This window comes from Camelina sativa, chromosome 14, assembly GCF_030686135.1.
Source record: "Camelina sativa cultivar CO46 ecotype springtype chromosome 14, ASM3068613v1".
Classification (NCBI taxonomy): domain Eukaryota; kingdom Viridiplantae; phylum Streptophyta; class Magnoliopsida; order Brassicales; family Brassicaceae; genus Camelina; species Camelina sativa.
Window position 1 is genome coordinate 360,053 of NC_141893.1, and position 12,493 is coordinate 372,545.

Sequence of the window (12,493 nt, forward strand, 5' to 3'; positions counted from 1 at the left end):
CATACAGATAAAATCAAATCTTTTCGATACTGGCTCCGACTATAGTATTAGTCTATTAGATTAGCACGAACTTGTTGTAGTCTATATAAATAGAAGGGGGGCACAAATAGAAATAATCCAAAAAGCGTATGGAAAATGAGACAATCCCTCCTAGGCCCATTAAAGGCTTAAAGGCCTTAACAAGGCAAGAAATCATTCCTGAAGGAAATTTTCAATCGAGAGAGAAAAGACGAAAAAGCCCATAGAATGAGAAGATAATTACGGGGAAAATGCCATGGACGTGCATAAAAAGCCATTCTAGCCATCTGACTAGTGAATCTCCGCCCTTCCTTCCTTATCACTCACACACGCACTGCTCTCTTCTCTCTTCTCTCTCACACCGTTTTCTCCAGTTTCAGCTTTTTCTTCGAACCACTAAACTCTCTTGTTAACTCTTTTATCATCATCATTATTATTATACTTCTCCTTTTTCCAATTTCATATTTTATCCTCCTGGTTGCTTAATACAACTTAGCTCCCCCCACTCACTCGGTAATTATCCGATATTACAATATGTTTTCCTTAATCTCATTGTTTGGATAAGATTTTGTACTTTGTTGCATATTTATATAGTCTATGGGTTCTTTGGGAGGTTTGAGTGGGTTATAAGCTCTGTAAATTGTACATTTGTATTGACCAACAATGAGATTATTGTAGTTAACCATTTGAATTTGTTTTTCAGCTTTTGTTTGTTTATTTCAATAAAAGAAAAGTTATAAAAAAAAAAAAGCTTGAGAGAAATGGCTCCCAAGAACAACCGTGGAAAGACTAAAGGAGACAAGAAGAAGAAGGAAGAGAAAGGTACCAATAATGATGAAATATATTATTAATCTATGTATGAATGAATTTCAATAAATTAAAAAAAATTAGTTGTTAATCACTAATTAGCTTCCTTTGATAATTGAAAATTTCTGATGATATGAATCATGTGGTTTACGGTTTATGTGCAGTTCTCCCGGTTATCGTGGATGTCATTGTAAACCTTCCCGATGAAACGGAGGCTATTCTCAAGGTTTGTGTGTTTTGTTTTTGTTTTCTCACATCATTTTCGAATTATGTAAAATTTTCATATTTCTTGCGTGTTAACAACTGTTTTTTTTGTTGGTGCGATTTTTTCTGCGAAATTTGTTATAATCCCTTTTATATATTTTTGTTTTAATATTCTTATGCAATTAACTAATTTATATAACATTAGTTTCGGTATTGTATAATTCAAACTAATAACAATTCATGAAACGTTATCTTAATCTAGTGCATAATCGATTTTTTTTTTTTTTTGTACTGGCGTTTTTGGGATAAGGTATTTACACGTACCATTAAAATTGATATTTTACGCTAAAACTTATTTTTGTCTTTAAAAATATTTCGAAAAATCATTTTCAATTTGACTTAGAATTATTTTCATGATATTTATCATTATTTGAACGTGTAGAAAAATACAAAAGAGTGTGTAACACACAAATTCGATCGGTTGTTAAAATAATTCAATTTTTCCTCATAATTTTGGTCAATAAAAATTACGTAGACGTTACAAAGAAAGTGAAATGTTTATATAGAAAACATGTGTATCCACTTTTATTTTTATTTTTGTCGTCAGAAAACATGTTTATCTACTATATTCATATTTAGTTACTCGGAATATGAAGCAATAATATATCTTGTATTGTAGCCAAAGGTTTCACATGATGAATATAATTAACAGAATACTAAAAATACGTATGTATGGAAACAGGGCATATCAACGGACAGGATCATAGATGTTCGGCGGCTTTTATCGGTTAACTTCGATACTTGCCACATCACCAATTATTCACTCTCCCATGAGGTAAATAATTATCGTTTCTCATAATCCTTTTTTTTTTGTTTAATAGAATTTTCCTAGTTCCATAGTTTTGGTTGTTATTAATTATTATTGTTCGTTACAAGTTAACGTTTGATGGTTCAAAGATATTCATATTTATTGGGGAACGTTTGATTAGGATCCCAAGTGATCAAAAAAAAAGTAAAGGAAAATGACTACTAACTAGTGTCATTGTGCCTAAGAATTTGCTAGTCTGACTTTTATTATTTCCTTTTCTATCCATAGAGATATGTTACCCGATTAAGGCTTCTTCTTTTTTTTCATCTCATAGCATAAAGTAGGTCATTAAAAAAAAAACGACTGTGGTAAAATAGTTAAATCAAATTCACGTTTATCTTTACAGGTCAGAGGATCGCAGTTAAAAGACACAGTGGATGTTTCGGCGCTTAAACCGTGTCTTCTCACGTTAACGGAAGGTAAAAAGCTCTCTCTTTCACGCTTCAATTAGACGCCGTTAAAGTGCTGCCGTAACGGAACTAATTATAAACCTAAAACGATGCCGTTTCACTGATGACCGTTGTGATTTCCTTTTTATTTTTTTTAATAAAAGTTTCCTTTTGCTTAAAGAAGAAGTTTCCTATTTATTCTTTGTGGCAGAGGATTATAACGAAGGAACAGCAGTGGCTCACATCAGACGACTGCTTGACATCGTCGCCTGCACTACTTGCTTTGGTCCATCGCCGGAGAAATCCGAATCCGTGAAAAGTTCTCAGGTCAAGGGAGGTGGAAAGAATTCCAAACATTCGGAAACGTCGCCTCCGCCGTCTCCTGCGTCCAAGGATGCGGTGATTGATGACGCCGGAGAGACCAGCCACTCTTTCCCTAAGCTTGGAAGCTTCTACGAGTTTTTCTCTCTCGCTCACCTCACTCCTCCTCTTCAATGTATGATTGTATCTTTCTCTCCCCTTTAAAACCCTAGATTCGATCCCCTGCTTTGATTGATTTTGTCCCAACTTACAGTAATTAGGGTTTTATAGATATACGCCTTGTGACTAAGCGGGACACCGAAGATATATCTGCGGAAGATCATCTTCTCTCCATCGATGTAAGATTAAAATTTCTATCTATTGCTCTCAATTGAATGTGGCAATCTGCTTTTTGGTTTGATATCGTTTGCGTTTTGTTTTTTCTTTCTCTCAGGTGAAGCTTTGTAATGGGAAGCTCGTTCATATTGAAGGTTGCAGGAAAGGATTTTACAGTATTGGGAAACAGAGAATTATATGTCACAGTCTTGTTGACTTGCTTAGACAAATTAGTAGAGCCTTCGATAATGTAAGTTTTGTTTCCCAATACTTGCTTAGACAAATTAGTAGAGCCTTCGATTATATTCATATTTTGCTGTTGAGTTTCGTGTTGAATGTGATTGATGATCTTATCTTTTTTTTTTTTTTTTTTATCATGTTTAGGCTTACAGTGATCTTCTGAAAGCATTTTCGGAGCGCAACAAGGTATATTTTTTCTCTACCTAAATGAGGATTTACTGGATGTTGAATTGGCTTTATTTATTAAGTGTTTCATCTCGTCTGCAGTTTGGAAATCTTCCATATGGGTTTAGAGCTAACACATGGCTCATCCCGCCTACTGCGGCTCAGTCACCAGCAGCGTTCCCGCCTCTCCCTGTCGAGGATGAGAGATGGGGAGGGGATGGTGGTGGTCAAGGGAGAGATGGCACCTACGATTTGGTTCCGTGGTCCAACGAGTTTGCCTTTATTGCCTCTATGCCTTGCAAGACAGCAGAGGAGAGACAAGTCAGAGACAGAAAAGTGTTTCTTCTTCACAACCTCTTTGTCGATGTCGCGACTTTCAGAGCCATCAAAGCTGTTCAGAAAGTAATGACTGAGCCAGTGCTGGCTCAAGAAGACTCTGACGTTCTATATTCCGAGACAACTGGAGACTTGAGTGTTACGGTTACAAGGGATACTTCAAATGCAAGTAGTAAAGTGGATACAAAAATTGATGGAATTCAAGCCACTGGTCTGGATAAAAAGAAGCTGATGGAACGGAACCTTCTCAAGGGACTTACTGCTGATGAAAATACTGCTGCCCATGTCAGTGTTTTCTTACAACTCTCCACTCTTTCCTTGTATAATTTTTTTTGTTTCCTCTCATCTGTGTTGTTTAACTGTGGTCTTACAATTTTTTTTGTTGTGCAGGACGTTGCTACTTTAGGGACTATAAGTCTTAAATATTGCGGTTACATTGCTGTTGTGAAAATAGAGAAGGAGAGTGAGGAGTTAAGCCCACCTTCTCAAATTGTTGACCTCCTTGAACAGCCTGAAGGTGGTGCTAATGCTCTAAACATTAACAGGTGAGACTTAATGAAAAACATTCATCCTTTGTCACTTAAGATTATAATCTCATGAAAAACATTCATCCTTTGTCTAAGTTTATAGTCTCGCTTACGGTGTAATATTTTTATATGTTGCTTTACAGTTTGAGATTCCTTCTCCATAAATCCTCTTCTGAGCAGAACAAGAAAACACCTCATCAACAAGATGATGAGCTCACATCTTCACGGGAATTTGTAAGTAAAATGGTGGAAGAAAGTATTGTAAAGCTTGAAGAAGAGGATATAGACAGGGAGAGTATCATGAGATGGGAGCTTGGTGCTTGTTGGATACAGCATTTACAAGACCAAAAGAATACGGAAAAGGACAAAAAACAAAACAGTGAAAAATCCAAGAATGAATTGAAGGTTGAAGGGCTTGGGAAACCGCTTAAGTCCCTCAATAGCAGCAAAAAGAAAACAGATGTAAGCAGCCCTAAGACGACGCAGACTGCAGTATCATCTCAGGTTGATGGGGTTTCTTCAGAGACTGATAATTCTGCAGCAACTGCATCTTTGCAATCCGATGCCGAGAAGAATGCTCAAGAAAATGTACTCGTCTTGAAGAATTTGTTGTCTGATGCAGCCTTCACTCGCCTAAAAGAGTCAGATACTGGACTTCATCACAAGGTTTTACACTACAACTCCAGCTTTTGCTCTATTTTTATTTACTTATTGTGTGCTAACAAAGAATTTTTTGTTTCACAGTCTTTGCAAGAACTTGTCGACTTGGCACAGAACTATTATACTGAAGTTGCTATTCCGAAACTGGTAACTGCGTATAAATTTTGTTGTTGTGTTTTCTATTGGTTATATTAAGATATTAACAAATAATAATTTTTTTTTATCACTTAATATAGGTTGCAGATTTTGGTTCGTTGGAGCTCTCCCCAGTCGATGGTCGGACTCTAACTGATTTTATGCACACAAGAGGTCTTCGGATGCGTTCCTTAGGATATGTTGTAAGTTGGCTTTTTTAACCTCATAGTTCTTAGAATCTATTCAAGTTTGTTGTTGTTGTTTTTTAATTATCAATATCTTTTTTTATGTTTACAACAGGTGAAGCTTTCAGATAAGTTGTCACATGTACAATCACTGTGTGTTCATGAGATGATTGTAAGAGCCCTTAAACATATCCTCCAGGCGGTGATTTCTGCCATTGCTACTGACACTGACAATATAGCTATAAAAGTAGCTGCTGCTTTGAACATGATGCTTGGGATTCCTGAAAATACTGCAGCACCACCACAGAACACTTGGAATGTACATCCTCTGATCTTCCGGTGGTTGGAGAAATTCTTGAAGAAGCGATATGATTATGATCTTAATGCCTTCAGTTACAAGGATCTACGGAAGTTTGCCATTCTCCGTGGATTATGCCATAAGGTAATTTATGGATGCTCTAACCAGAAAATTTGATTGAGTTATAAACTTGTTGCTATTTACTATACTATATAGATTAGTGGAATTGTGGCTTAAAATTTTATTTTTCAGGTTGGTATTGAGTTGATTCCAAGGGACTTTGACATGGATTCTCCAGCACCGTTTCGGAAAACAGATGTGGTCAGTCTGGTCCCAGTGCATAAGGTAATGGACAACATAAAAGATATTTGGAATATTTTCTATCAGAATCTGGATTCGTTCTAGTATGTTAGGCAGCCATTGTTATTGATCAGACTTTCTATTCTAAATCTTTGCAGCAAGCAGCATGTTCATCTGCTGACGGAAGGCAACTTCTGGAGTCATCTAAAACAGCTTTAGATAAAGGAAAGCTTGAAGATGCGGTTACGTACGGAACAAAGGTACATTGTCCAGAAAAAAAGATTTTTCTACTCCTCAGCTCTTTTATTCACAGTAGTTTTTCCTTTTCTAGACATCGTCATGATTTGGTTTTGTTGTTTTGTCTCTTTTGTTTTTAGGCTCTTGCTAAACTTGTAGCAGTTTGCGGTCCCTATCACAGAATGACAGCCGGAGCTTACAGTTTACTTGCTGTAGTTCTATATCACACTGGTGACTTTAATCAGGTCTGTATATATATTGTTAGGTTGTGATATATTTCTTTTTATGACAATTGCAAAACTAAAAGGTTTTGTTAAAACAGGCTACGATATATCAGCAAAAGGCTTTAGATATCAATGAGAGGGAACTTGGACTTGATCATCCAGATACGATGAAGAGTTATGGTGATCTTGCTGTCTTCTATTATAGGCTTCAGCATACAGAGCTGGCTCTTAAGTAAGTTTTTTAATCTTCATTTTAACAGAACTGCGAGGTTTTATGGTTTAAATGTTTGATGTCTCTTTCTACCATCTAAAAACTTGGGTATTTTTGATTAGGTATGTTAAGCGTGCGTTGTATCTCTTACATCTCACATGCGGTCCATCTCATCCAAACACTGCTGCTACATACATCAATGTAGCCATGATGGAGGAAGGTCTAGGAAATGTACATGTTGCCTTGAGGTACCTTCACAAAGCTCTCAAGTGTAATCAAAGGTTGCTTGGTCCTGATCACATCCAGGTTCTTATCCCGATGCTCTCTGTGATTTTGGGAACATCACTTTGTAAGAAATTTGATTTGATTTTGCTAATATGTTGCTGCTAATTATGTAAAATTATAGACTGCTGCAAGTTACCATGCCATAGCAATTGCACTCTCGTTGATGGAGGCATACCATTTAAGTGTTCAGCATGAGCAAACAACCTTAAGAATCCTCCGAGCAAAGCTTGGGCCAGATGATTTACGTACTCAGGTATATATTAGCATGATATCCTCAGCCAGATCAGTCATCTTTCTGACATTTGTATGCTTTCTTTATATATGACAATTGATTATATACTTCAGGATGCTGCTGCTTGGCTAGAATACTTTGAATCCAAGGCTTTTGAACAACAAGAAGCTGCACGAAATGGAACTCCTAAGCCAGACGCATCTATAGCCAGCAAAGGGCACCTAAGGTCAAACAAGTTCCTTTGATATCTCCTTAGTTGTTGTTTATAAGTTTTTTATGTTGTTGGAATGTGTCAATCAAGTGTACTCCTTGGCCTGATCCTTAGGTTGATAATATTTTGCAGTGTATCCGATCTACTCGACTATATCAACCCAAGCCATAACGCCAAAGGGAAAGAGAGTGTGGCAGCAAAGAGGAAGAACTATATTATGAAGGTATGTATGATATTTATTTCATTGACTTTTAATGGTTAAAAATACTTAGAAGGTTGGACTTGTGTTTTTTGTAGCTCAAGGAAAAATCCAAGCAGAGCAATGTTTCTGAACCTTTAGCAGATATTCCGAGAGAAAAACAAAAGGAGATGTCAGAGGAAGAGACAGAAGAAACTGGATCAGAAGAAGGTAAATCAAGCGAGGAAAATCACGAGACAGTTCTTGCACCAGTTGAAGAACCACCTTCTCCTCCAGTCATTGAGGAGGCTATTATGGATAACAGTGATCCAATTACATCTAGTGAAGTTTCAACCGAGCCACAGCACCCTGATGGTAGTGAAGATGGATGGCAACCAGTGCAAAGACCGAGATCTGCTGGATCATATGGTCGCAGGATGAAGCAGCGACGAGCATCCATCGGGAAAGTATATACATATCAGAAGAAGAATGTTGAAGCTGATATTGATAATCCTCTTTTCCAGAATGCTACTCAGCAGAACGGCAAATACTACATTCTCAAGAAGCGAACAGCGTCATATGCTAGCTATGCGGATCATCATTCTCCTAATTTGACAGCTCAAGGCACCAAATTTGGGAGGAAGATAGTCAAAACCTTGGCGTATCGGGTTAAATCAATGCAGCCGTCTTCTGGTAATACTAAGACTGCTGGTGAAACCTCAGAAGAAGATGGGTTAAAGACAGATGCTTCTTCTGTTGTGCCAGCTACTCAGTCTAGTACTGTGCAAAGTGAAGCCTACCACACGAAAAACTCTGTTGTAAGTCTTGGAAAATCTCCATCATACAAGGAAGTAGCATTGGCACCACCTGGTTCCATTGCCAAGTATCAAGTCTGGGCTCCACAAAATGAAGCTTCAGATAAGCAAGAGGGTGATGAGTTGGAGAGAACAGGATTACAGGAAGAGGTTAAAGCTGAAATCTCTGCAAACATGGAATCTACCAAAACTCAAGGCGAAGAAGAGATCAAAGTAGAGTTACTACCATCTGAAGTGATAGTTGAAGGAACCATTTTGAATGAAAACGAAGAATCTGGTGGTGGCATTCATGCGGAGGAACAAGTTGAAAATGAATTGATAAACGAAGAAGGTGTTACAGATATAATTCATTCAACCGCAGAGCAAGAAATGGCAGATCAGTTAGCTGCTGATACCGAAGATTTGAAGGAAAAACTGTTAATATCTGCTACAGACTCAAGCGACCCCTCACGGATATTGTTACCTAACAAGAAGCTATCTGCTTCAGCTGCTCCATTCAACCCATCATCACCTCCAAGTATAATACGTCCTACTCCAATAGGAATGAACATTGGACCGTCATGGCCAGTGAACATGACTCTCCATCACGGACCTCCTCCTCCTTACCCTTCACCTCCGTCAACTCCAAACTTGATGCAGCCAATGTCCTTTGTTTACCCACCTCCATACACTCAGTCAGTCCCCACAAGTACTTACCCTGTAACAAGTGGCCCTTTTCATCCCAATCAGTTCCCGTGGCAGCTCAATGTGTCGGATTTTGTACCAAGAACGGTTTGGCCTGGATGCCATCCTGTTGAGTTTCCCCCTCCGCACATGATCACCGAGCCAATAGCTGCAACCGTGTTAGAGCCAACTGTGATTCTGCCAACTGATATTGACACTTCAGGAGTAGAAGAAGGCACAAAAAAGGAAGAAGAAGAAGAAGAAGGCAAGCGAGATGTGGCTATTGCGGACGAAGTTATGGATCCTGTTAACCATGTGAGCAATGCAGTGGCTCGCAGTGAAATGGAGAATGGAAACCGAAAAGCCGAGGATGGTGAGAAAACTTTTAGCATTTTGTTAAGAGGGAGGAGAAGCAGGAAACAGACACTGAGAATGCCAATAAGTTTGCTTAAACCTTATGATTCTCAACCGTTCAAGCTTGGTTATAGCAGAGTTATCAGAGACAGCGAGGCTCCAAGGTCTGTAGCCTGAAACTCTCTCCAGAGAGCCAATTCGATGAAATGCATAACTCACAGATCTCTCTGATCTTTTGCTGTATCTTTGGGACAGTATAAAGGTTAGCTTCTTAACTCTTAAAACTGAATCTTTAAAATCATCATGTGTTGTAGCTTGTTGATGTCTAAAAATTCGCAGGTAATTTTGTTATCAGGCATGGGAAGCTGAGGCTTGTGATAGCCTTGAAATGGATTTTAACCGCGGAAAGATTGTGCAGGAGAGAGAGAAGGCCAAGCTATTCTTTTGTTTACCAAAGAAGTGAGGTGATGTATCATTTTTTTCTGGGGTTTTTCATTTTTAATTCAGCCAATAAAAGTTAAAAACGTAGGAAATTTTGGACATAATTTTTTTTTGGTTCTCCATGTTTGAACGTTACGCTAGTTTCACTTGTTTTACTTTACGTATTTTGTCATTGATTATTACATCAGTTTCGTAACGGTTTACTTACTATCTGAAATGTCGAAACTATAAACTTGTTTAATATTTATTAGATGATCGTTCCACAGAATAAACCCAACAAGGTGTAGAGCTTGTAAGTTTATTCCAACAAAAATGTTGTGGAAAAAGAAAGAATTAAATATAACTAAAACATGGAATTATGCAACCGCCATGTCCTCCGCTCTCAAGCCATCCCTCCGATCACCGCCGGTGGATCGTCCCGGAGAAGACCAATCGGAGTTGTATAGCTTCCAAACGGATTTTCACCTTCGTAATTTCCCGGTGGGTTATACACACAAATGGCGTAAACGCCGCCGTTTGAGCAATCCACTGTTGCGCACCCAACCTTGGTACTATCTTTCCACACGATCTGCGTGTAATGCCCACACATGTGATGCGGCTCACACGTGTTAGCGTTCACGTTATAGAATTGATCCTCATCGGCCCATACTTTAACGACTTGTGCGGGCCTCCAATTATTCTGCGCGGCCCAGAAAATGTTTTCTCCATACGGACCGTTAGAGTGAACAAGCCTACAGTCTCCCACGCGTTGGTTGGCCCACGAGCGCGCGTAAGCCGCTAATCTCCCGTCCCATTCAAGCTGCGGTTCCCCGACGCTCGCTCGTACGAGGTTATGTGCTAATAGAAACTCTCTGCTAGCTCTGTTGACCTTGTTACGATGTCGTCTTCTTCTCATCCACCTAGACCTGAACGTCAATGGTCCCCCGGTGAACAACCGTGATGAAGACAGAACCCCAGTGCCCGTCGTTGACGGAGAGGTAACAGAAGATTGCGTGGAAGACTCGCTGTGATTAATGTCGGCCGTTGCGGCCCATAGCTGAAGGAGGAATAACGTTACGGCGAATATGTTGTGTAACGGAGCTCGTAATTTCCGTTTACGGAGCTCCATTTACACACACACAAATATTGTAGGTGAAAAAAAGTAATTCAACTCTCGAATGCAAATTTGTGATAGGAAACAAATAAATAGGTAGTTAATCGTTTCTATTGATGAACGTTGTATGTAAAAATATCTTTGGAGTATGAGTCAACAATGGAAAGTCAACGCACGGTGTATATTGATTATCGGAACTGAGGTTTTATTTTTTTTAGAAAAAAATGTTTAGCAACACCACATTTAGGCAATGCTTAAAGTTAAGGTGTACGGTAATTGCGTGTACTTTTGAGATCACACAAATCTCTCTGTATATGAGATCATTAGATCATTAGATCACACAAATCTTTTGAACAACGTAGATCATTAGTATTTGAACAATAGGATAGTTGTGCTTTTATATATATACTAGATAATGATTCGCTAGGAAAAATATATATTTTTTTGTTGAATTATATAATTATAATTATTTGGGATTTTATATAATATAGTGTTGTATATTGTAATTTGAATCATATTATAATACTAATTGGTTTATTTTAAAAATATAGAGATAAATTACATATGTTGGACTATATATAAATTAGAATTAGCATGTAATGTAATTAAGTGTAAGGGTTTAAGTAGTATTATTGTCATCATAACCAAATTTTTAACTCAAAGTAGAACACCTCTATTACTTAAATTAGGAATGTAATTTAAAAGTGAATAATTATATGTTTTCATTGTGTTTGTAGAATTTTTATTGGCCCACCCATGATCCATTAAGCAAATTATCAAGTTAGAGAATACACTACAATTAACATTGTCCAAGGTCCAATGTAAACGGCCCAGTACACCGCCCACAGTCGAAAACCTTTAACGATTATTTTTTTTTTCTTCAATCGCAGAATCAGAAAACCTAAACACGATATCTGCTCACTGCGATAACAACAAATTCTTTCAGTGTAAGGGATTAAGATCCCCAACAATGATGTTTTGAAAGTCGGACAATGTGAGGTACACATCATCAGAGATGACAACACACGGGGTTAGATGAATGTTGTTCATGAAGCCCATCTTAAAGGGTTGGTTAGTAACCTTGAGTTGGCCTCTGACTTGGGTTAGTCCAAAATTTTCAATGACCTTCCACTCACCTTTTGTAACCTGCCTCTCGAACTTACTCACAAGTCCTTTCTTGATGGAAACATGAATCTTAGCACCCTGGTTATGATAGTTATTTAAAAAAGTATTAACAGTGTAAACATTGATTATAAGCTGTTTACTTTTTATTGAATATAGTAGCGTAAAAATACACAAAAATAACAACTTACCCTATGGTCAGCTAACACCATCTCCAATGTTTCTCCAAATTAGGAAGTGTACTGCTTCCACGCATGTAAGACTTTAACCTGAACCCGCCAAGTGCTTTTGTACGGCTTGACATTAGCAAGATAAGTCATTGCTATAAGACCATTCATCTTGAGTATCTCTTTTGCTTCTAAAAATAGGATAGCTGTTTGCGTATTTGTGTTGATGGTTTGTAGAAAGTTGCTAATGGGCTGTTTATATAGATAATGAAGTAGCAAATATGTTAGGTTTAACTTGCAGAAATAAAAGTTTGATCTTATCATCAAAAAAGGATCATTCGACTAAGAAGATCTTTTACGATATATTCCAAGAACTATATGATCAATGTATCATTGTTTGAGAGAAGGTTCTTAAATTGTTATATACCATAAGTGAGATATGTTAGTTGTGTATTTGCAGGATTGAAAATTTCATATCATAGTAATTTTGAA

The 12,493-nt window shown here is 37.7% G+C and overlaps 2 protein-coding genes across 5 annotated transcripts; one reads left to right on the plus strand and one right to left on the minus strand.

Moving 5' to 3' along the window:
• The first annotated feature begins 114 nt into the window (after positions 1-114).
• On the plus strand, positions 115-9,829 carry LOC104743103 (protein REDUCED CHLOROPLAST COVERAGE 1). Of its 4 annotated transcripts, none has more exons than XM_087485134.1 (25): positions 115-531; positions 722-840; positions 990-1,051; positions 1,772-1,864; positions 2,244-2,316; positions 2,498-2,782; positions 2,878-2,945; positions 3,041-3,172; positions 3,307-3,348; positions 3,430-3,948; positions 4,054-4,208; positions 4,334-4,856; positions 4,935-4,997; positions 5,087-5,188; positions 5,286-5,612; positions 5,721-5,813; positions 5,927-6,028; positions 6,146-6,250; positions 6,328-6,461; positions 6,563-6,746; positions 6,847-6,978; positions 7,071-7,183; positions 7,301-7,391; positions 7,466-9,440; positions 9,518-9,829. In XM_087485134.1, the coding sequence occupies exons 2-24, from the start codon at positions 780-782 to the stop codon at positions 9,353-9,355; spliced, it is 5,349 nt and encodes a 1,782-aa protein (XP_087341260.1). In that variant the 5' UTR covers positions 115-531; positions 722-779; the 3' UTR covers positions 9,356-9,440; positions 9,518-9,829. The 4 variants fall into 4 exon arrangements, with proteins under 4 accessions (XP_087341260.1, XP_087341259.1, XP_087341262.1 ...); XM_087485133.1 differs by having other exon boundaries at positions 9,534-9,829; XM_087485136.1 differs by having other exon boundaries at positions 315-531; positions 2,868-2,945.
• Positions 9,830-9,836: 7 nt separating this feature from the next.
• LOC104738661 (pathogenesis-related protein 1A-like) lies at positions 9,837-10,814 on the minus strand. The gene has a single exon (XM_010458836.3). The coding sequence runs from the start codon at positions 10,725-10,727 to the stop codon at positions 10,002-10,004; it is 726 nt and encodes a 241-aa protein (XP_010457138.1). The 5' UTR covers positions 10,728-10,814; the 3' UTR covers positions 9,837-10,001.
• Between the last annotated feature and the right edge of the window lie 1,679 nt (positions 10,815-12,493).